General features: G+C 40.4%; 1 protein-coding gene across 1 annotated transcript; it reads right to left on the bottom strand.

Annotated features, from left to right (window-relative positions):
- Positions 1-214: 214 nt before the first annotated feature.
- Positions 215-25,434, bottom strand: GSDME (gasdermin E; the record flags this gene model as incomplete). Its single annotated transcript, XM_082014954.1, has 10 exons — positions 215-445; positions 1,263-1,336; positions 2,850-3,036; positions 3,153-3,280; positions 5,250-5,438; positions 9,857-9,977; positions 11,003-11,174; positions 21,358-21,550; positions 22,704-22,901; positions 25,341-25,434. The coding sequence occupies 10 exons, from the start codon at positions 25,432-25,434 to the stop codon at positions 215-217; spliced, it is 1,587 nt and encodes a 528-aa protein (XP_081871080.1).
- Positions 25,435-26,120: the final 686 nt, after the last annotated feature.

The raw sequence follows: 26,120 nt of genomic DNA, 5'->3' as shown, positions 1-26,120 counted from the left end.
CTCAGTGAAGCCGCAGAGCGGCAGCACACCTGACAGCGGTGCAGAGTGCTCACCCCGACATGCCGAGTCCACCCCGGCCTCCACAACCCCTGGCGGGACTGCTCCAAGTACCCAACTGAGTGGCTCTACTGCTAGCTCAAACACACCAATGCTACACTGCAGACCTACAGAAATACAAACAAGCTACAGCAGTAACTGGATACTAACAAAGCTCCTACACATTCCCACCTAAAGCATAAAAACCATACAACGCAACATAAAGAACAAGTGGGAAGAATCTAGGTTCTTTCATAGTTACAGCTTTTACAGAAGACTCTGTCATTTCCAAATTAATGTTTGATGAAGCAAACAGCCTTTGCACAAGATCAAATCTTCCTCTGTCAGTGAGGGACGCCACCAAAGGACTGCTCAGCACCGCGGTGCCATCGGCTGAAGCGATGTTGGGCTGTATTCATGAGAGAGCAGAAGACAAAGACATCAAAGAGGCTTTCCAAGCAGTGCTGTTCCTGCCATCGCGTAGCTCAGTTCTTTCTTACAAAACCACTAGAGAGCTTACAAGGCAGTGGCAAAAGGGTGAGATTCCCTTTACTACTAGCCTTGACAGGTATGATGTACTCATCCTGAACCAAAGCTCTACTGCATCCTTTAAGGAGAAAGGTGTCTCCTACCATGTCCCTTCCCCCAGTTCAACTTCTCTCACTGCAGATCGCACTTAACTCTCACTCTTACTCGAAGCAGACAGTAGCACTCCCCTTGCACCTGCATATTTAAAGGTTTTTACTACTATTTTTGTCAGTGAGCTTAAAAAGCTTAAAAAAAGCCCTGCCTCATTCCTTTAGCAGTTTCAATGAATGGCCTCAGAGTTTGGAACTTCAGGATTTGCCAAGGCCCAAGCACTGCTGCTACCAAAGTGAAATTTGTTTCCCAAGGGCAGGTGATTATTGTTACTGAGACTTTAAAACAGACTAGTAAGACTATCAGTAAATTAAAATTAGAGCTTGAGTTACAATTTTCTTTTGCTCACAGCCCGTGAAATCTCCCAAATACAGACGTAGTTTAGAAGGTAGGTATCCACTGGCAGTAAATTACCTGCATCGTTTGCCACTGTCAGACTCTGACCTTGCCTAAGCAATACCTACAGCTGAAATTCACACTGGAGCTTGACATCTTCTTTATTGGGCGAGAAACACAGCAAGGCAGAGAACACAGTCATTACTGCTGCTGGGGCCCACATGCTACACAGTCACATTTTGATTACTCACCAAACAACACAATGCTGGAACAACCTGAAGATCACAGCAGGCACGCAGCAGGAGAAGAGTGTCATCAGACAGTTCTGTGAAGGAAACATTAAAAGGGAAAGATTGGTTCCAGTGAACAGTGCACAAGGCTGGCTGCTGGAAAGGGGAATTTCTTAACAGTGAGTTCTGTTACAGGGTTCTCCTGCTGAGCAAAGACAAACGAGCTGCATTTGTGAGGGGCCCCCCGCAGGTACAGCACCTCGTGAAATGGACACTGGAGACCAAAGCGATTCAATGCTGAGGACAGCACTTGAGTTGTCACAAGTGCTCAGCTGGACATTTGGAAGAGGCTGATCCAGCCCTTTCCTGCCTGCTTTCTCGGAGCACAGAATAGAACGGGATGGGCGTTGGGTAGAAGCTCCACACTGACTATCCCTGTCCTTGAGAAAAGGCAGCTTGTAGGAAAGGGGATTTCCTCCCCACCATTCTGTCTCATCCCTAAGTATCTCCCCTGTGTTTCACTCTGAGTCTGCAGGCTGGATGAATGATTTATACCTTGAATAAAACAAGAACCTCCTCTCTCGAAATCTGTATGAGATGCTGCCTTCAGCAAAACACCATTTGAGAGGAATGACACAGCTGAGACTGCCTTGGGGCAGGGAGATGGACTAAATGATCCCTGTGGTGTCCTTCAACTCTGTAACTCTCTAACTCAAAGGCTGTAATTCCTAATAGAAGCAACAGGCATAAACCAGCTACATTTAGAATCATAGCAGCAGACATTACATCCAAAGCCAGGTGAAAATGCAACACACTCAATTAACTGCACCCTGCTGTTAACAGCAGCTGACAAGTGTTACCACATCAGCAGGTTTCTGTTTTCTATTTCTTTTCTGTCTCCACAAATGGGTACTCTGCTTATATGGGTGCACCTACCTGGGTACTGTGCATATATGGATGCACACTGACATTCTGCTGCACAGTGCCACATCCAACTAATACCACATTGGACTTCCCTTTGTTATCTTAATGTCAAGAAACTCTTTCTATATGAGAGAGAGGAGAAAAAGCCCAGAAAGTCTGTCCTGGACTTTGCGGGTAACTTTTAATTAACACTGTGGTGCCAACTAGATTGTGAGGATGGCATTTGTTTGACATTTATGTTTAATCTCCTTTTTCAGCGGTTGCAAAACAACTCTCTAATTACAGTGTCGTTATGTTAAATTCATTTTTGCTAAATATAGTCTGCACCTCAACAATATATGCTGTTACACCGAACACCTAATTTGTAATTCTCAGCATTTAGGCCACAAGAACAGAAATTAGCTTGCCAAACTGGAAATACCCACATTCAGCAGAAAGTAGAGCTGAGCAATCTTGGAGGAACATGTATTTTACAAGCAAAAAATCTGTCAGTGATTGAGGGCTGAATTTAACTCACAGCCAGGAACGCTAAGCATGGTATACCAAACCCATAAAAAGGAACAGAACAAAATATGTTCACTCAGCTCACCAACTGCTCAAAAAGAGCCATAAACGCTTTAACACAGAGGTAGCTTCTAACAGGAAAATAATAAAAAAGGGCTCTGCTCTTCATTCACAACATACCAGAGACAGCACTGATGAGGAGGTGAGCAGCTGAGAAGAGTTCTTCATCCTGAGGCTGATACTTCTGCAACAGCAGCTCACTCTGTAAACAGCACCCTAAGAGCTGCAAGAAGTCATGGAGGTCTTGTTGTTGTGCAGGTTTTAACTCCTTCAGATTTGGCTTGTCTCCGGTACAGATATCATCTAACTGGAAGCAAAAGAGTAAGTAAAACTTCTTGAAAAGAAAAAAGTTCAAGCAAAAGAGAATACTAGCTCTATGCTGCAATTACTTTTAGGAAGCAAGCAAAAGTTTCTTCATCTTACCACGTCCTCCAGGGCAGTTACCATTTCTTCATGGAGCAAGAGTTCACAAAGGGTTTTATATAAAGCTCTCTGCTTGTCTTCCGGCAGCTTCACAAAGGGCTGGAACTGAGTCTTCAACCGTGACACATCTTTCCCAAGAAAGCAGTAAAAAGCAAAAATAAGTATTTCTACACAAATGCCAGTAAAAACAGCTATTATTTTTTGCTATGGGTTTCATAAGGTCCTGATTTCCATCAGCACAAGTTATAACGCAAGGCTGGAACACATCTGATTACATTTCCCTAGTGAGCCAACGAAGCGGCATCAATGAAAATTCCAAGAAAGAAGAACAGCTACCAAGGATCAACAGTCAGTGTTCAGTATTTTCAATATTTTAGATGTCAGTTTTTTAATGTTAACTGAACTAATCATAAACTCAGTTTCTCACTTGAAAGTTCATCTCCAGAGAATGTTCATTTATAACATATAAGGCAGAATGAAAAGTTCTGCTCATAACCTTACTTCTTAATCTGCAGGTTAACAGGAATTGCAAAGTCAATGGTATGAATCCACACACAGAATTAAAAGTTCCTATTATGAGGACAATAACAATTTAGCGTCACATTTCATCAGGTGCAAAGAATTACACCCCTTCACCTCTGACCTAAAAAGACTTATTACAAAAATCAGGATAAAAATCTCTTCATTAAAAATATTGAATCCATTACAATACATACAACAGAAGCACAAGAGTTCACTGCACTTCTTTCCCCACAATTCAACTATAACACTAAACCAAAATGTTTTATGACATTGAATTACCACTTTGCTAAAAGAAAGTAAGTTTTCATGTCAATAATACCAACTGGAAGGTTGGAATGTGTTTTTCCACATTCCAAAAATATGGGCACGCAAGTGTGCTTAACCTTGTTTAAAAGAAATTTCCCTTCATGTCACTCCAGTCAAGAAACACACTCTCTTTAAAGATGCCTTTTATATCTAAAAATTACTTCACTGGGCTGGAGGGGAAATCCAGCCACAGGCAAATATTTTTTGTACCTAATGCAATCATATGACTGTCTATACAAATAACAGAAGAGGACACCTACTTTAAATTGCTTTAGTAGAAACAATTTTTTTTTTTTTTTTCTAAGAGACAGTTCAGGTTAATTAAAAGAAACCTCAAAGGCTTTTAAGCAAGAAAGGCACAAAGGTATGTTAGGCTAAAACAAAAAACAGAACTGTGGCATATCGTTCTTTCACAAATAAGTGTTTTTTAGATACACGGGGAGACAAAGTTATTCCTTTCAAACAAGTTTACATTAGAGAATGACAGAAGTTATTTCAGGACAACAAATACCTATTTTGGTCACAGTTAGTCTGCTGAACAGCCATGCACAAAGAGTGAAATTTAGAGATAACAAAAGTGATGTTTATCATTAGAACCAGCTGTAAGAACTCTACCAAGAACTGATTAAAAGGTGTTCTGAGGCCTTGATTTGTTTTTTCCTTTTTTCATTCCTCTGGTGACAATCCTGCCTCCTCCTTCCACACCCCAACAATAAAGAGGTTGTGCCTGGGTCATTATACCAATTTGCAAACTTTCATTTAAATCACATTTTAATTTTGTCAGTCTTAGTTGATACCGAAGATTTCTATAAAGTTTCCCAGAAAATAATGAGTTTAAGTGAAGGCAGGGGAGAGGTCTTTGTAATTCTTGAGACTTAATATAACCTTTAACTGAGAAGCTTTACTGAGAGCATTTTCCAAACGATGAAAAAAAATATTTTCAGTGAACCTTTCTGAGTGAAAGCATAAATCATCACTAATCTTATAGATCTTATCTGGAACGTAACAGAACTGGCATAAAAACCTGATTTTGTAAGATTGTATTTATGACACAGGGATTCAGGATGTTTCTAGGTAACAGTCCACTGCCTATACCTGTTGCAGAAGTACATTCTTCTATTCTTTCAGTGCATTCCCCCAAGAGTTCCTGATAAGGGCTACTAAAATCAACTAACATAATTTCTTATGGACTATTGTACCAGATTATTTCCTCCTATCATGTTGCTTAACTCATTGTAATGTAGTCATTTATAGCATTTCTGGTAATACCTTGTTTCAATACACTTAAAGAAGCATCACTGGGAATGAGGTTTTTAGCCCCAGAGTACATCTCGTTATCAACAACATCTGGCTGATAGAGAAATGAAGCATCTCTGAATAGCGCGGAATGGGGATAAGTTGAGCCTTCTGTGCTTTCTTTTTCAAAACCTCCTTGCTGTTCATCTAGCAGACAGAATTCTGTAATTAGAAATTCAATTAAAAAATATTAATAAAATACACAAGCGATTACCGAATGAGATGCTAGCTTGTATTATCTACTGTTCTCGCATGTGATTTCTCCATGTCTCATGTCTCTTCTAGATGGGAAGAATGCCAATGGTTGCTATGTATGCAAATTATCGAGCGTTGCTGCAGCCCTGATGTTTGGTACAGTGTGCACAGACAAAGGTCCTATGGTGCAGCTACCAACTACAAAATGTGACACCAGCTCCTGAGAATTAAAGAAATGCAGACAGCAAATAATTTCTCACTGACACTGTAAACCTGAATGCTGCATACAAGAGATGCAGGTATGAATTCTTCACATCTTCTACCAGTTAAGAGATGTACTGTAATGCAGGCTACAGGATCCACTCATGATGGAGACACAGGAAAGCAATTTCTGCAATTCATATGAAATCCGAGAGTCCCTCACAGAACTTCTTCTGGTCATGGCACTGACAGATTCCACTTTCTGAGCCAAGCCACAGGTTCATCCTCAAATCCTCCAGGTGAGTGGAAAATAGGGGCTTTTCAGAGCCTCTAAAGGACTTCACCCAGGCGTGTTCACTAACAGAATCACTCTGCAATACACTGTCTCTTTGAAATAACTTAACAAAGAAAATAACACACCCTGGCTGGATTACCCTTTCTGCTTCATCTTCTTGATGAGCACTAGCCTACCTCCCCCAAACAGGACTTCAGATTTCCTGCCACCCCAGTGCTCCCCAACTAAGGCAACTAAGCCAAGGGACTCCTGGAAGGTACACAGGGAGCCTTTGTAAGAGTCATGCTGAGAAACGTGGAACATCAAGTTCTGTGCTCATGTGTCCAATATTGTGCCCCAAAGATACATAGGGCTTTGATTATATTCTGCATATTTTGATCACCTTTTATTTGCTCAATTGCAAGATTTGAAACGGTACCCCTGGCACTCTGAGAAGAATGCAGGCAGGCTAGCAAGAGGAACTCAATTTTACAGTAATGCCTGACAGCAAAGGGGCGGGGGGGGGGGGGGGGGAAGTAATCAAGCACAGTGCTCACGTATACCAGGCACAAAACCTAAATATAACCTTCCTCCAGTTGTAAGAGTCTGTCTCACCAAATTAAGGACATTCAAAGCAGATGAGAATGCACGGAGAGCACTCTATGAGCAAAAAGCTTTTTCAAAAGGGCCAGCAGAATAAGAAACCTCTGCCACAGAGAAAGACAGACGATAGAGACCTTTATGCCTCCATAGCCCTTCACAGAAAAGGGCAAGCTACAAAGGAGCAAAAAGCGATTAAGACAAATTAAAGAGCTTCCCAAAGCAACAAGACTCTGGACAGCAGCTGAGGCACCGTAAGACCAACACGCTCACGTTGCTTTCACTGAAAATAACACGGCTTTCACACAAACCCTGAAGGAGGAAGATAGTGCTAATAAAGTACCTGCCCTTCTAAGGCAGAATGATGCTAACAAGGGAAATCAAGACACAGAATCATGTGAAAAGCTTTAAGAGATACAGATCCTGCTGTTAAATCTTGTAATAGGACTCAATTCAGAGGAAGATACAGGACTCTGAAAGTTTTGTATTAATAGAACTGTTAATTAATTTTGTATCATTAATTTTGTCATAGGAACAGAAGGGAAAATAAGTGAATGAAAAGAATATACATAATACTGCGGTATCTTCTCTATTGAAGTCTATTACATCCATCAATGACAAACCTCCACTAGTGTGGTTAGATCTTGTTAGTTATTCAGAAACATTAACAAAAGTGGAAGAAAACCAGAGATGATCAATGAAAACAATCAAAGGCAAAGAGACTCTTTTGCAGGGAGAGCTGAAAAGGACTGTTTAATTTGCACACATTTACGAGGAAGCAAGTCACACATATATAGCAATGAACAGAACAAAGCGAATCAGCCGGGTGCTACTATACCTCCTGTTTTGTAAAGCAAGAACAAGAGGACTTGCGGTGAAACTTTAGAGACACAAGACTGCAAAGCCTTTAACAGGAACAGCTTTTACACGTCATGGAAAATTAGCCTGTAGAAATCCAACAGAATGATTACAGAAAAACATGATGGTAAAGGGATCAGGAAAGGATTAGACCTTTTTTGCTTTCTTTTTTTGCTTATTTATAAAAATGTCCAAGCATGTCCAGTCACATTAGCCAGAACATTTTAAAGAAAGTTTATATACCATTCTTCCTTACATAGTAACTCAAGCACTATCAGTGGCAAAGAAAAAGAAAGAAAGAAACAAAACCAACCAACCAAACTTACATGCATCTTATTCCATGATTATCTGTGACGAGAATCCCATTATGTTACACCTGCTATGGTCACTTTCAGTCTCATGTGAAAGGACTACATTAGTCTCTGGAGTTAACTTCAAAGGCTATTTTTATTTCCATAAACAGATACCGATCACAGCTCAGACATTAAGGAGTTGAAGGTTAGACTCCACCATAATTATTCTTGCTGGCAAATCCTTAATTTTGTTGTTAATTCCTCCACTTTACCTTCTGAATGACAGTCAGGCAAGGGAAGACAGCACAAATTTTTAAAAAATAAAAAAATAGAGGCAAGACATGAAACAAGCTGTGCTGGTTTTGAAGCTTAAAAGACATAACATTATATAAGAAAAAAAAAGGAAAAAGAAGCCAAAGTGGAAAAAGAGCAGAGAAATACAGATCATTAACAAGACCCATGTACTATCAGACAGCAGGACATAAGAATTTCCATCTAGAAATCACATAAGTAGGCTATCAGCTATACAGCTATGCAGTCAGATAGCCTTAATTGCACCTGATCACTCTGAGTTACAGTTCTATTATGACCATGAAGTCAATGCCCTCTGCTGTATCTCTGTGTTCAGTCTATGTCAGAGCAATTCCACATTTCAGAAATTTTTTTTACAGGTTACGTGATATTTATTTATACTCCTGAACCTACAGATGTCCTTAATATCAGAAGTCAGTTGAAGGAGAATCATGGAGAGTACCTTCTGTATTTCTTATCCAAACAAAGTGCATCATAAAGTGGATTCAAATCTCAACTGCACTTCAGTTATTACTTCAACGTATCTCCTGTTTCTCTCTACATCAGTCCTTTCCAACTTCCAGCCTTACACAGTCCATATGATACCCTTCCTTCTTGCATAACATCCCCTGAAACCTCCTTTAGGACAGGGAGTTTAACTGAGGATAGACAAGACAGAAAAACCCAGGTGATTCTGCAGAGCAGAGTTACTACTGCCCCCCAACACTAATTTCAACTTTTTTTTTTTTTTTAACTTGACACCTGAAAGTATTCAACCTGAAATAAGTAACACATAGCCAGAAAACATGATAAGGACATTTCTGTAACCATTCCGAGAACAATCTATATATGAAAGTGTAAAATAGACAGAAAAGTTTTAATTCCAGTCCTATACTTTATGAATAATTCTTTTTTTAGCATGACTGTTGTCTAAACATTCCTAGTTGAACATCGATTTATATTCAGTTCACTCTCCCTGCCAACAGGTGAAAGCGACAGCATGGGCTGAAAGCCAGCTAGCTAGAAGCAAAATTGCAGAAAAAGACCTGGACAACAAATTCCAGAGGATCAGTGATGTGCCCTTGCAGCTATTGAAGTTTGCTGCATACTGGGTTGTACCAGCAAGAGCGTAGCTAGCAGATCGATGAAAGCAATTTTTCAATTTGGCAGACTGCATTCAGAGTGCTGGTTTTTGACTCCCCAGTACAAGACAGACCTTCACATACTGCAGCAACCTTGCAACAGCCACCAAGATTGCTGAGAGCTAGAGAACATCATGTATGATAAGAGGCTGAGAGACTGGGTTTGTCCAGCTTGGAGAAAATAATTCTAAGGGAGAGCCTTATTGCTACCTACAGCCACCCAATGGAAGCATTGAGAGAAGACAGAACCAGACCCTTCTGTACGACAACAGGACAAAAGGCAAGAGGCAGAAGTTAAATAAAGGGAAATTCTTGGTAGATATTAAAAAAAAAAGAAAAGTTCACCATGCTGGTGGTAAAACATGAGAACACGCTGCTCAGAGGGGTGATGGAATCTCCCGCCTCCAGAGATACTCAAAATTTCAATAGACAAGGATACAAGCAATCTGTAAAAGCTGGCCCTGCCTTGAGCTGGGGCTTGAGTTAGACGACCTCCTGTGGTCTCCTGAACCCTAAATTATTCTCAGTTTATGATTTATGCAAACAAATGAAAAAGCATTACTGAATCAGAAGAGCAGCATTTCACAGCACAAATAACTATCAAGGCAATGGAGACCATACAAACAGCATCACCTTCATACACGGGGAAATGCAAAAATCATTGCCAAGCAGACAGCTCTGTCCACAGTTGAACTGCATGCTACAGAAAATGAGCTTTATACTTACCGAACTGGCCACTTTGCTTTATAAACAGTTCAATTACACCGTAGGCAATAGTAGTTGCAGGAGGAATTTCAAGGATCACACTAGAGTCCTTCATCATACTTCCTTTTTCACTCACTGAAACCTAGAGGTCAGATTTATTCACTGTTTATCTGATTCAGCTATTGTGTAGCTTTAACACAGAATTAATTAAAGGGGAAAAAATACAGAGAAAGAATGTGCTTTACTCTCCATGACATCTAACTAAAGCACGTTACATTTGACATCTATGAAAGGAACAAGATGAGCAGTGAGGTAGAAGCACAATGCCAAAAGCAGCTCTCAAACTCTTAGCTACCCTGTCCCAGTACAAAGTTGAGCTCCAGGAGCAGGTTTTGCCACACAAAACAGTGTCACTAGGAAATGGGCACCCACTTCAGTATCCTGCCCTGCCCTCTTCTATCCTGACACCCCTTTTGCCCAGCTGGCAACTGGTACCAGGAAGGTGGGACTTGCACAGAGGGTTGTTGAACTGCAACTCCCAGATTTCTGCTACTGGAGACACCCTGTACACAGAAGTGATTCATCCGCAGCTTTAAAACAAAACACAACAACAAAAAGAACAAAAACCCCAAACCTTACAAAGAATGAGCATATGTTTTAACTTTGGTAATTCCTTTTCAATTCATAGGCAATTTTTCAGGTATCCTCATAATGCAGTTAATCTCTACTCCCGTGATTGAAAACAAACAGTTTCTCAATAAATACTAAAACTCAGTAGACACTGCAAACATTTTTGATGAATGATTGCTTGGCTTTTCAAATAAATTTGCTTCAGCAATCCTTTTTGCTCTTCAGCTTTCACTGAATTGTTATATATTTGGTTTATGTTCTGCTGTAGGCAGGAATCTACATAGAAACTGAATCACAGTTTGACAGTATTGATGGAAACCACATTCCAGGCTCACACTAAAAGATGGCATCTTTTGCCAGTGAGGCAATGGAAAAAATATTTTACCTTTCTGAAGTTTCACAACTAAGCAGTGCAGTGAGTTCAACATGTTAAGGAAGCATGAAAAATACTCTTAAGTCTATTTGGAGAAATAATAATTTCTTCTCAGATAATCTGCAAATGTTCTATTCCTTGCAGATTTTTAATAAAACTTTTACCTTTACTATTTTTGTACTGAATCCCATCACACCACCGATTTTTTCTTCTGTCTGGATATGTTCCGATATTGTACACTTCTGAGTTGTTACTATTTTTTCTCTCAAGATGCACAGCACTTCACGTTTTCTTTCTATTACTTGTTGCAGTAAACTACTATTTAGATTTATTGTTCTGAAAAAGAAAACACCATTAACAACATAAATGCTATAACTGAGAAAAAGCATTTTGTTAATTGCTTGAAAAAGCTTTTATTGTAAAAACAACAATGGTTTCTGTACGAGCAATGTCCTCAAAATTATTATGTCCTCTTATTATCTGGTAGCATTAAATCTGTATTACATAGTAAGTCCCAACACACGTACTGAATTCTTGATTCCTTACTCTGAGCAAAAACAGCAGCTGTCTGGCTACTTTCTAAGCAAAAAAAGAAAGGGAGAACAAAAGACAACTTTAAGTTTCCTGTATAATATGAAAACAAACAGCCAGGCTCGTGGACACTGGATTGAATCCTCTGCTGCTGTGAATTCATACTGACATTATCTTGGCCATGGCAGGGGATGCTGACTAACCATTCTCTTCAGAGTCTCATGTTAGCACAAACGGTCTCAGGAAGTCAATGGGTCGTATCTTGCAGTCTTTACTCAAAAGAATGATTTCAACTAAAAAAGTTACCAGGGAGTAAGTACATAAGTACTGCGCTCAAGGTCCGTATTATGAACCCACTGCAGCCTAGCACACTACTGCACACGTTATGCATGCACACACACAATAAAAGTATGTATAACAGCATAATATGTAATAAGCATGTAATATAGTAGTATAATCCACACATCACAAAGCTCTGCTTAGAAAGAGTGAAGTTGCAGTCAAGCTAGTGGAAATTAGGAAATATATAGCAAGCAGTCTTCCAGTCTGATTATTTTCTCCCTTTGTAACCAAGCCCCACTTTTCCTTACAACAGTTCTCGGTTTGCTCTCTCTTACCTGACCAGATCAAGTCCCATTTCACAGAATGACAGAATCATTAAGGTTGGAAAAGACCTTGAAGATCATCAAGTCCAACCATCAACCCAACACCACCATGCCCACTAAACCATGTCCTGAAGTGCCATGTCTACACATTTTTTGAATACTTCCAGTGATGGTGACTCCAGCACCTCCCTGGGCAGCCTGTTCCAATGCTTGACCACCCTCTCCGTAAAGAAATTTTTCCTAATATCCAATCTAAGCCTCCCCTGGCACAACTTGAGGCCGTTTCCTCTCATTCTTATTGCTAGTTACTTGGGAGAGGAGACCAACACCCACCTCACCAGAACCCCCTTTCAGGTAGTTGTAGAGAGCAATAAGGTCTCCCCTCAGCCTCCTCTTCCCCAGACTGAACAACCCCAGTTCCCTCAGCCGCTACTCATTAAGACTTGTGCTCCAGACACCTCACCAGCTTTGTCGCCCTTCTCTGGACAAGCTCCAGCAACTCAGTGTCCTTCTTGTAGTGAGGGACCCAAAACTGAACACAGGATTTGAGGTGCAGCCTCACCAGTGCCAAGTACAGAGGTACAATCACTTCCCTACTCCTGCTGGCCACACTATTGCTGATACAGGTCAGGATGCTGTTGGCCTTCTTGGCCACCTGGGTACACTGCTGGTTCATGTTCAGATCGCTGTTGACCAGCACCCCCAGGTCCTTTTCCGCCGGGCAGCTCTCCAGCCACTGCTCCCCAAGCCTGTAGCGTTGCATGGGGTTGCTGTGACAGAAGTGCAGGATCCTGCACTTGGCCTTATTAAATCTCATATAGTTGACCTCAGCCCATCGATCCAGCCTGTCCAGATCCCCCTGCAGAGCCCTCCTACCCTCCAGCAGATCAATGTGGCAATGTCTGCAAACTTACTGAGGGAGCACTCGATCCCCTCATCCAGATCATCAATAAAGATATTGAACAAGACCAGCCCTAAAACTGAGCCCTGGGGAACACCACTTGTAACTGGCCACCAACTGGATTTAACTCCGTTCACCACAACTCTCCAGGCTCTGCCATCCAGTCAGTTCTTCACCCAGCGAAGAGTGCACCTGTCCAAGCCACGAGCCGGCAGTTTCTCCAGGAGAATGCTGTGGGAGACCTGGGCTAGGACAGCTTGAGGCAACCATCACTAGGAATGCTGGTTTCACTTCTGAAGGCCCACGTGCAGGCAAAGGAGTGCCTTGACATGCTGTTGCCAAATTTAAGTTCTAACTGTGAGTCACTCGAATGTCTCCTTGAGGGACAAACAGCACGCAGAGAGAGCAACACCTCAATGTCAACCCTCACAGCTTGCTATGTATCTGCTGCATTGTTCACTTAAACCATGAACTGCCTGAGTAGGATCAGCACCGACCAAGTCCTTCAAAGGGCTGGACAAGAAAAGGCAGAAAAGGTATCATGGATTTTGGGATTGGAAAAGATTACTAAAAAATTACCCGCTATAAACTCCTGTGTTACTCATCTGTATAACCTCACAATTTACAGTTAATGACCAGGACTGTTCCAGTCAAAAGAATAATTAACTGTGGGAGGGACTTGAAATCTCTAGCCTATGCCTCCAAGTCATCCCTACTCCACTATATAATTCCATGCATGTTGAAATGCTGTTGGAGTATAGATATTGTTAGGTACTTCTTAGAATGAGCAGAAAAAAGTGAATGCCCAGAAACAACAAGAGAGGATTATTTTCTAAGAAAAGATGACAAAATATCCTGCCTTCTGGGGCGTTAACAGTCTTTCTGCTAATAGTTAAAGAAACTTCTTCACTGTATCTGATTGAGTAAAATGTGTCATATTATACTTTTGCAAAATACCCACTGGAGGTCCTCAGATGAGATGTCGTATTTTCTATGAATAGATAACTCCAGCAAGACAGCTGGAAGATTAAAAGATTGCTATCCCTGGCTCAACTTAGTCTTTTCTCCTCCCTTTTACTGTAAATGGCTATTCATGGGGCTAAATGGCAATTCCCCAAAAATATGACAGGATGACATGTCTGACTCTGCTTTATTTAAATGGAGCTATCTCCACTTTTAATTAAAAAGTTTTAGATTTATTAGATTCTGGAGTTTTGGATTTATGCAGTCTGTGTAAGTCTGATGTCAACTTGGTTCTTTATTAAATTAAAAATATCCTGAGGCCATTTTTGATCTTTGGAGAGTTACATGCTTATATGAAAGTTCAATCAGTTGGAATGAACTGTCTGAAAACCTTAAAGTTGATTGTTTAAACAAGGGAAAGAAAATACCTCTGAAGCAATGCAGCAGCCACTGGAAAATCACCCCCAAACATTCCTGGGATTATTAACATAACTTTTCTTCTTTTAGTGCAAAGCCAGGCTTTATGCTTGGAATGCAATGAATCTTTGGATTAAGCAAAAATCAAAGAAATGTCAAGCAATCAAACACCACTGCTCTTAGAAGTGTCTGCCAAACCAGAGCTATTAGTTATCACAATAATAGACCATCAAGCCCATCATATACTTCACAATAATTATTTATGATTCTGAAGAGGTGTGCTAAGCATTTTTAAATACAAATTAAGGCATTAAGAACTTGCAATTTTAACATTCAACCTAATAAGCCACAGGGGAAGAAATACAATGAAGAAGCATAAAAGCAATTTGTCATTTACTTTCATATGGTGTTTTTTTTGCCTGCTTTAGAGGATGACAAACTCACTGGATATCCCCAAAAGTTAGAGTAAAAGACACAAAACAATCAAAGGTAGAAAAATACAGATTAAATAGAGATTTGCTGTTTCTGAATGAGTGTTAACCTAAGAAGGACACAGAATATGATTTAACTCTATACAAATGAACACCCAACATAATTTAAGAGACTTTTTCTTCCATCTACTTCTACGGTATACTGCCCGAGGTGGGACTGGCTCAGACTCCCTCATGCTCCTGGCTTTGAGGTTCACATGCAGAACTAACAGCAGAGTGGCAGAGTCAGAAGACATAGGTAAACTTGCAACAAGGCGCAGTGAAGAAATTTCTGAGGTGGCACTGAATGAGCTAACACAGCACTGGAGACTACACAGCCACACTAACACCACAGGGGCAGAGCTGCTTGCTTCAGTCCCCGACGCAGCACTGCCGCAGGCACTGTGTCTCAGAGGTAACTTGAGGTCCTCTGCATAGAGCTGCGCTGTGTGGCAGAGACACAGCCGCTACCCCAGCCCCAAGATTCAAGTGACTTCAGTGGGATGCGTTCAACTGTAAAGCCATCAGAAATGCTTCCCTCTTCCCACTAAGTTTAATGAGTACTGGATGCAGAGCTTTAAAACACATAACCCTTACCAACAGCTACAAATACCTTTTATTTTAGGACAGCACAGTTAAATGCTCTCCTCTAGACTTCTGGTACTGAACTTTTTATCACAAAACCCCTTAGACTCTAGGGTTGTGTTATCACTGGGGCACAGTCTGTGGAAGGCAAAACATTCTGCTCCTCTCAGCGACTCAAAAACAGGAGACAACATGAGGTAAGCAAATACCCAGCCTATCTAAATTATCATTGAAAATAGCTATCAAGAGCAAAATGCAACAGGGTTAAAGTTTGACAATCAGAGCAGGGCTTAAAGTGTTGCAGGACAATGGCTGCTGAATCTACAAGTGTATTTTTGCAAGAGCTGAACTCTATTTGCTAGCATAATACTCTGAGTATCGAGAGGATACCTGAATAACAAGAGATGCTTGAGTTAGACCACTGAGAATACATGCATGCAGGCACACAAATTGCATTGCTTTTTTTTTTTTTATTTTACAGGTCACATTTCAGAGCTTTTATTTCTGTTCTACAACCATCACCCTTACCATCTCTCACCACTTATTGTACAGGAGCCCTCACTGATCTTCTGTGACCTGTACTACATCACTGTACTCCTTCCCAACTTAAGAATCTGAGCTGAACTACTCAAAAGTTACACTAGAGAAAATACAATGAGATGTTGGTTTGCTAAGTCCCATTATCAACACACACAGTATGAGCCTGTATAAATAAAGGTAATTTAAAAGATAAGGATTATGGCTTTTTGTTTGATTGTTTGTTCTGCTTCAATAACATTCCTGAGGTCAATGATTTGCTAAGCTGGAAGCTCTATAGGTCAAACATGAACAGAAAAGAATTTCTTTGAGTTTTGGTCTCAGTCTCCACAGTTAATTGGATTAAACACTTCCACTCTCCTATAATGCAAAGGCTTCCTTCACTTATTATTCAACCTATTTCTTCCTGCATGAGGAAAGCAGTGGAGAAGAGAGACACAAAGGCAATTTGCTGCAGACTGGAAGCAGAAAAGAAGGGAGAAAGGCAGAAACTTAGGGAAGGCAAGAGAAAACAGACAACACCTGGCAATAGAGCAGGCTCTCACAGTTGAAGGACAGAGGAGGAGCCTGCTGTAAACCCCACAGCTGAGACCAAGGGTTTTTCCTTCAGGCACAGCATCTGACCAGACTGTGCACAAGGGAGGGACTAGGACCATTTTTCCTCAAAACCCTTTCTAGTCTTCTCCGTAACCCACCCCACAAGTCCTCAAAGCAAGGTACTTGCCAATTTACTATGAGTACCTAACAGAATGGTTACTGCTGTGAGTACTCTCCATCCTCACACTGAGTCAGCACTGTTGCCTGCCTGCACAAATTTTCACTAGTCCAAACTACCCACATGAATGAAAAACCTTTTTAGTCCTGCACTGGGCAACGTCAGCTCACCACACCTCCTCTCCTGGCTGCAGAGACATGGGTGGCCCACGCTCACAGCATCACCCAAATGCCACTTCTTCCATAACATCCACATGAGTAACTTTGAAACCTCTCTCACTGCTCAGCCAGAATGCCTCCGCTTGTACAGTCTTCACCACTTCATTTATGATGCACAGTAGCCTGACGCCTTCCATACAAATGCTGCAAGCTGCACAGTGAGAGCCTTCACCCAGCTTTGTTCCTTCTCTATTAGAGACCTCTAGATGAGTGCCATGGAGTAAAAGCCACCAGACCTTACTCTGCCACTTTCCACCAAGCACAGATGCGTAATATTTCTTTTGTTAATCTGTTTCAAATATAGCCTCTCTGACCTACTTCTTACACTCATACTGGAACACAGTATCTGCTATAGTCAACTTATTGATAGCATTTCACAAATTTCCCTCCAGAATAACCTGACATCATAAGACATCTTCCTCACAAATGCCAAAGACTTTAGAGAGTGCAAGTGACAGATAGTTCCTCTATTTTCTGTTCAGCAGCCTCCTTATTTTTTTAAATCACAGGCACACACAATTGATTTTATTTTATTAAATAAATGTTAATTTATTTAAGAATGTTAATTCTGTGACTTCGTATTACCCATGTAGCACCTTTGGTAGAAAACTGAGTGGTTTTGTCATCACACACATAAATGCTCAAGATGTTTTAAAGAAAAAGTAACAAAATGGGCTGAATTTCCACTGTACTTAGATCAGGAATAGGCACCTATTTTTGTCTCAGTGTGGACAGTGTGAATCAATGGCAGTGCATATTAACGTGCAATATGCAACAGTGTAAAAATATCTTTCCATCATGACAGAGTATACTACTAGTAACACCCTGTTCTTCTAATATACCTACCATAGAGTTAGGAATCATTCACATGAAATGATGGAAGTGTGACCTTTCTGCAGCTGATATGGACTGACTGCTGTGACACGGTCCTGCTTCTTTCTGCTTTCTCCTCTCAGAACTTCCCTTTCAATTACCCAACACAACTTAGTGAAATGGTAAAAAAACCAAGCGAACTTGCTAATCCATAAGAACTACAGAGATTATAACCTCCTCATAATCCTTTTCACTGGAGGGGAGAATACCGGATGGCTGAGGTTGGAAGGTTATTTGGTCCAACCCACCCTGGTCAAGCAGGGCCACCTACGGCAAGCTGCCTAGGATCATGTCTCCAAGGAGGAAGACTCCACAACATGTCTGGGCAACCTGTGCCAGTCCTCTGTCACCCTCACAGTGAAAAAGTGTTTCCTGATATTCAGACAGAGCCTCCTGTGTTTCAGTTTGTGCCCATTGCCTCCTGTTCTGTCACTGGACACCACTGAAAAGAGCCTGGCTCCATCCTCTTTGCATCTGTGCTTCAGGTATTTGTACACATTAATAAGATCCCCCAAGCCTTGCCTTCTCTTCTCCAGGCTGAGCAGTCACAGCTCTCAGCCTCTCCTCAAACGTGAGGTACTCCAGACCCTTCGTGGCCCTTCACTGGACTCTCTCCAGTAGCTCCATCTCTCCTTTGTACTGGGGAGACCAGAATTGGACACAGGTACTCCAGGTGTGGCTGCACCAGTGCTGAGTAGAGGGGAAGGATCACCTCCCCCAGCTTGCTGGCAATATTTCTCCTCATGCAGTCCAGGATATCCTTGGCTTCTTTGCAGTGAGGGCATGTTGTTGACTCATGTCCAACTTGGTGTCCACCAGGACCCCAGGTCCTTTTCTGCAAAGCTGCTTTGCAGCTGGTCAGCCCACAGCATGCACTGGTGCCTGGGGTTATTCCACGTGCAGAACTTAGCACTTCCCTTTGCTGAACTGCATGAGGCTCCCACCAGCCCAACCTGTTGAGGCCCCTCTGGATGGCAGCATGACCCTCTGGGTGCACCAGCCACTCCTCCCAGTTTTGTGTCATCAGCAAACTTCCTGCGGGTACACTCATTGACCCCATCCCACAGGTGGCTAATGAAGATGTTAAACAGGACTGGACCCTGGGGTACACCATTAGTCACTGGCCTCCAACTAGACTTTGTACCACTGATCGGTACCCTCTGGGCCCTGCTGCTCTGCCAGCTTTCAATCTACCTCACTGTCTGCTCATCCAGCCCATACTTCATCAGCGTCTCTATGAGGATCGTATGGCAGACAGTATTGAAAGCCTTAAAATAGAAGATGGAATATACTCTTAAATCCACAGCAATCTCACTGAGTTAAAGGCATAGGACTCTGATCTAAAAATCAGTGTGTTACAGTATTCTGAATTAGCAAGAATAATGTAAAATAAAATATGCAAAGTTTATATACCTAAAAGTACCACCTAAATTCATTTTTATATTGCCATACATATACATATATTATGTTAAGAAGTGTGTTCTGCATTTAAAATGTCATTGCTTCTGCAAATCAGAAAGGATCTCATCCCACATCCTTCAGCTGTCATCCTTTTTCAGAAAAGAAGAGCCAATATGGCATCTGGAATTTAATTAAAAGATCAGTAGGATTCTCCTTCAGAAGGTTCACATAAGAAGCAACAGGAAACTAACTGATTTGCTGCCACTCAGCACTTCCAGCTTGCTAAACTTTCAAAACTCAGTTTAGAAGCCACACCAGCTTTGACTATTTTTTTTTTAGTTTTCTGCTATTTATCTGCAACTTTGACCTAAACAGAGTCAATACAAGAACAACATCTTAAAATGCAACTTAATTAGGTTATATATGTAGAAATAATAATGGAAACAACAACTCATCTAACAAACACAAGCAACACATGTCATTAGATGAAATCAAGAACGCTTAGCCAACTCTCATCTCACAAGGACTGATGAGTAAGCATCCTCTTAGTACCATAATGCTTTGCATCCAAAAATCACTAACTTCTAGGCACTCCCGAATGCTGAATTCCTCAATTCCACCCAATGCTCCATGAAAAAGATGAAAGCTAGAAGCCTGGATACAATCTGTCAATAAATCACAGAACATTTATGAACGAGCAACTGGTAATTTATTTGTAAGGCATTGCCACAATTTCCAGAGAGCCTTGGTGTTATGCTGAAGAAGAAAATAAAAATTATGCTATCCTCATCACTTTCAGTGACTTGGCAAAAACCAGACTGACTGGATATCAATTATACACTTTACACCACAAGCCTTAATAAGCTATGAGCCTCCAAGAACTAGCTCCTTGTATGAAGGGGCACACACATTAACCTCATTTACAGTTATATTCAGATCAGTGTAGAGCTACTGATTCTCCACACTCAAAAGAAGATAATAGATTTTTAAGTATTTAGTTACATTCAGGATTATAGCCTTTGCTGAAGCAAATTTGATTTGCTATGAGACGATTATTTGTTTGAATTGAGCAGGTAACTTACTGCAGAAAATGAAGTAAATGCTTACTGATCAAAATAGAAGTTACTCTCATTTGGTTTTCTGTAGGACTCTACCTAGTGTTAGAAACAAGATTCTAAATCTTGACTGACACTGTTTTTCTGATACTAAATGCATACTAATTTTACAGGCCTGGTACACACTTTTAGCCCAGTATTTTCTGCTTTTAATAAGGCATTTAGTACAAAGGTAGTAAGGTGCCTTATTAGAATAAGTTTGTTGACTTGTTCATGATAAGAACAGCAGCCATTTGTTCCTGTGAAAATGGAGAATTGATTATTTCTAGAACATCAGTATATGTGAAGAAAATTTACACTGCTTCTGACAACTTTTGCACTGATAACAAAAACCTATCATCCTCATCTTCAGAGCATCAGCAAAGGCTATTAAAATGTATTACACCACCTCCTATAGATCTAGGGTACAATGCTGTCACAAACGAACCACCCTCATCCCCCAAGAGTCAGGACCTGCAATGCAGAGCAGAACCCTGACTTGTCAGCTGGTTACCAAATAGGCTTTTGTCCATGACTGTCTTACTGCAAGATTAAATCAATCTCATTTCAGACTAGGACAAGGACTGTTGCATACCTTGTAAAATTAAGATTATAGTTTGGAAAATCTGGGGTTTTGCCCTCAGTTAGTACAGCGTGTACCACTGAGCAATAGATCGATACATTTTGTTCAACCACTAGAACATGCATTGACCATGCTTGCTCACCTTTACAATTCCTTCAGCTTCAAATAATCCAATTTTCTAGTTGCTCACACACACAAAAAACTTCTAAAGCATGCTTACAAGAATTGTGGTAGTTCTGAATTCAGTTTCCATAGCACCTGCCCCAGTAACATAGAGAAACCAATCCTTTTTTTTCCCCCCCCCCAGACTGTTATCACAGTGTAGTCCCCCAAAGAAGGGTTTGACCCTTATTCAACATGGTAATTCATGCAAATGCGTAAGATGAAATTGCAGAGGGAAGTTTTTAAAATGAAATGGAAAGGTTTGACCATCAAGCTCTCAAAATCTGGAAATTTTAATTATGTATATATGATTTACCCCGTGAAAATGAGAGCTTGTAATAAAGATAGTTTTCAAACTATAGCAACACTACAGAATCAACTGTGTTCAGTGATCACAGCTGGTCCAGGTGTATTCAGCTCAGTAATCTTTCCCAGCCATTACAATGCCCACATTAAAACCATACCTGTCCTTGACGTCTTTCATAAGTTGCTGCAAGTCAATCTCCTGCTTCCTCAGGTTTCCAAATGAGGACTGGTTTTCCACATAGCCCTTCCCTCCAGCTCCCAGGCTGATCTTTCCAAATGAAGTTTCAATACTTCCTTGAACAAAATCTTCAAACTTCCCCATATATTTCGCAAAGTCAGACTCCACAATTACTAGGAAAGCAATAAAAGTAATTTCCACCTGTGAAAAGAAGTGCTGAAACGGCCCTGAAGTGATCAGAAAAACAGAAACTTACAGAAAATATGACAAGTTAGTGAAAGCAAGGAACAGTATCGAGCAGGTAAATAACAAAATTTACAGCTTTGCAACTCTTAACTTCTGCTTCCTCCATATTTTCACCATCTTCACTCGGCTGTCTTTTATGTTTTGCCATTTTAGCAAAACATAAGGCAATTGAAATGCTGAGCTCAGATGCGATGGAAGATTTATAAAAAATGACTGAAACTTATTTCAGCTCCAAAGAAAAGCTACAAAGCAGACCTGCTTGTACGATAGGGTTAATGTTTTGCCATTATCTTGACAAATCTCATTATAGGGCTGTCCCAAAGTTCACTGAAAACCAATGGAAGCATCTAATCAGCTTGAACCAACTCTGAATCTTATACACCTATAAACCAAAGAACTCACTCAGAATCAGCTAATCTTCCAAGCTAGCTACAATTAACATCTAAACTTAGGGACTTACCTATTTTCCTGTATGGAATTGTGACATGCACAGAAATATGGGATTCCAGATAGTTAATCCTAAAACCTGTTGGGGCTGCTACAGCTGGTTGAAGAAAGAAGTACAAGCATCAACCATTTTTAACAGTCTGTGCAAGAAGAAAGGAAGCTGTAGTAAAACTTGCTTGACCTTGCCTGTGCAAGCATTCCCTGGGCTACTGTCACCAGCAAGACACTGTTTATCCAGTGTTTTTTGGCCTGGAGCAGAGTAGAGTTTCATGCTACTATCACATACTGCAATCCTCCAAAAATATTCTACAGGAGCTCCTGTGGCTGCAGACAGCACTGTTATTAAACAGTAGGACTGTACGGCTTGACAATCTTCAGCACTTAATTTCAGTAGTCTATCTAGCAAAACATCTTTTTTTTTTTTTAAACAAACATTTATTATTACTGGTTTTAGTTAAATGAATAGTCAAGTGAGAAAAGATCCAGTCATCTCATTTCCATGGATGGAGAACACTTCAGAGCATTCCTCTGAAAGGAGCCCTCTAGTAACATGATTGAGAATAATAACAAAAAAAGATTAGGCTTTGCATTCTTTTTATCTGTAATAATAGTGCTGCCTGAGTATGCCTTTACCTGGTTTTATCGGTTTGTCTTCAGTAAGCACATCACTCAGGGTGACTGTCAAGAAATGATACTTGGGCTTCTGCCAGCACCAGAATTTCTTCCTCTTTGTAACTAGGCTCAGAAGCTGCAGCTTGTCTGAGGCGTTCAAGTGGGAGACAGGGATCAAGTCACCTCCACTGTCAGTTTCTCTCACAAAATTCTTTGTTGCTTTTGCAAACATCTTGGGGAATCAATTTAAGTCTGAAAGAATACATTCATTTTTCAACAACTAAAGTTGGAAAGTATAAATATTTACATTGTTATGTTAAGAATTTATTCATAGTATTGGTATTAATGCAGAAACAGTCAGTGTTTTCATCCTACCATCTCCACCCTGAGCTGGGAATCATGACAGTTTAAACCATTTACCCTGAAGTAAAAAATGTTCTCACAGTAACAGATCAGAGTTTTAGTGAAAAATTTAAGTAAGCAACAGTGAATAAGCAAAGAACAATGCACTGCAAGGCTTAAACATTACAATAATAATGTATGAAGTTTATGATCATGCAGACAATGAAGAAAATAAATGTGTGAGAAAATAAATATTTCAATCTACAGCTGACAAGGAACACTCACAGGTAATTAATCCGCTAGGGAGGAAAAAACTTGATGAGCTCACCTGAAGTTCTGAGAAAAAGCATCTACTAACAAGCACCCCACAGAGACCTGCTGGGATGACAAGAGCACTGGCACAATGGCAGAGGATTTCTGCCTCTCTGCAGAATCCTTTTTTTATTACCTAACATAACATTATCTTACTCCATATAAGGTAATTGGGTATTATTCACACAAATTATCTTGATTTTTTAAGAGTGAGTAAACACATATAGGGATAATAAAAATTATTCTATAAAAAGCAACAAATATTTCTGCTGGCATCTTTGTGACTACGTTTTGTTTCTGAACTATGCTCCTGGAAAGTCCCAATTAATTTTTTTTCTTTCTGAACCTCTTCACCTTCAGTGTTTTCCAATTTTCTATTTCCCATTAGCATAACTACAGCTAAACATCTGTTATTTGTAACCATTATTCATATCTGCTAAACGGCTACATACATCATCTTACTCAAGCTTTTAAATGTCTTAAACAAAAAAAATATTGGCATCTCTTATTGTGTAAGTTTTCCTTTATCCCAAACAACACACATTGCTGTATGTACAAGGAACTTTTTCAATAATGGAAGCTGGCTAAACTCAGAGGAGAAATAGTCAAAATGACCATTTACAAGTGCTAAACACACAATTCTAAAACTCATTTTTGATCGTTTTAAAAAAAGCTAATTTTTTTTAGTTTTTTCAACTCTGTGTTACTTGACCTAATGGTATTTACAGAATTAAATCAGTTTTTTAAAGTTGGCAGCATTCCTTTGAATCCTCCAACTGACACTGACTGGAAAGTTCAACTAAGATCCCAAGATGTCTTAGCTGGTTATCCACATGTTCATGATTAATTACCTGTCTTGCTCCACAGAGATGTTAGATTTGTCATTTAGAAATACAGGCCAGAATAAGTTAGAACAGACTTCAAACAAAGATTGATATTGCAGTGGGCACTCGGGATTGAGAGAAAATGAAAAACTGAATAAAGATATTAGTGGTTGGACCACAGGCTCCATGTTTTAGTATCAGTTGAAGGACAGAGGGGAAAAAAAGCCTTTTCACAGATGGGAACTCACCTTTCCATTAGCTTTTCCCAAATCCCATTTCAGATAATATTTCACACAGTATTTACCAATTCATGTTGAGGTATCTACCTCCTCATGAAAGCCCTATGGCCTCCTCTTAATTCTCTATGTAAGCAAGTAAAGAGTGTTTCCCAAGACCACCTGCATGGAAAAGATTTGAACAGTGTTAAAGTCGCACAGCATTTCACTGAAGAGTCTTCTGGGACTTTCGTTGTAATTGTGGCCGCAACAAACCTGCAGCAGAGCCCCAGCTATATGCACTGGGAATATTTCCACTGACTTTCTTGACTTTTCTCTGACCTTTTCTTAAACTCTGAACTGAGACTGATTTTTTGCATTCTTAAATCTCTCCTCCTTAATTTCCCCCGTTTTAATCTCAGTGAGAACACTTTAAGAGAATAAGCAATGCAGCTCCACTGCAGCAGGAAAAAAAAAAAACAACAACAAATCAAACCAACCTACCCCTCAACAGACCCCAAAACTAGTTTTCTTTTTCCCTGGGACTTCTTTTGTATGACTGCTGATTTCACAACCGAGCAGATGACTGATTTGTAATAGAGGGGACCACCAAGAAAATTCTCACTGCCTGCATTAGTTGTTCTTCTGCAGCATAACCTTCTTCAAAGATCTCTGTGCTTTACATGACTATTAACTCATTCTGATCCCTATATAAACAACTCACTTGAGCAGTCTCTGAAAAGAAAAAAGGCTCACCAACTTCTGAGGAGTTTATAACAAGACAAATTGCAAAAACGAGTTCCTCTGATTTGGCATTGTTACACACTCACTAAATCTCAGGAGAAGAACCATTAAAACCATTCTATAAAACTGCCGATTCATGGTGGTTTGTCTTCACTCCCAGTCACCATGTTTTTGATCCCAGGAAAGATCACAGAGTGCTTATGAAGACTGCTGAGACTCACCGGGCAGGAGAGATGGGACTGTCTTCAGCTTCAGAGTGACCACGTCAGCTCCTCCCACACTTTGCTGTGCTGGGAACACCTTTGCAGGGAGCATATTTGCTGGTGCAGCTGTACCTGTAAAGCAAGAATACTTTATCCAAATCCCTGTTCATGCCTCTTTAGATATAGTGCCTTTAACAAAAATTCTAAAATGCACACAAATATCTTGTTTCACTAGTTCACAAAACAAAGACACAGAGCAACTGAATATGCCTTTAGCCAACATCACGGAGTTAATACAGCTACCAGGAATAACGGCATCCTGACTGAATAGACATGGAGCAGTTAGGGACACAGCAGAGAAAACTCTGCCTTTGGAGTTTCTTCCTCTGGAAATTTTGCTACAGCTGTGTTTGGTCTGGTAGAATTAAAAGGGAAGGTATCAAAGCTGGTAGGAAAAGCCTGTCAGAGTGAATTCACTCCTGCAGATTGATAGCTAGGCATGAAAGCAGAAAATGAGGAGTACCTTCCTTGCCTACTGAGAGAGTTAAAATTAGCCTGAACTTGGGCTACAGGAGGATTATTCAACAAAGGGGATGAAATCAAGTGAAGATATTTACAGCAACTTGTTTACTTAAGCAAACAAATCTCACCCTGCTTCTTTCCTTTAGCACAGTTCCCTAACTCAATATAGTGGGATATTAGATCCAAAGAAACATTTTATGAATAATCAGTGTTTACCTTTGTCAGCACAAAAGCAAGTTCTCAACAGTTGCCTGGTATTTCTTACATTATGTATAC

This window comes from Phaethon aethereus (genome assembly GCF_964289735.1).
Source record: "Phaethon aethereus genome assembly, chromosome: 2".
Lineage (NCBI taxonomy): Eukaryota > Metazoa > Chordata > Aves > Phaethontiformes > Phaethontidae > Phaethon > Phaethon aethereus.
The sequence above is the reverse complement of the archived record's forward strand: the minus strand, read 5'-3'. Positions and strand labels throughout refer to the sequence as shown.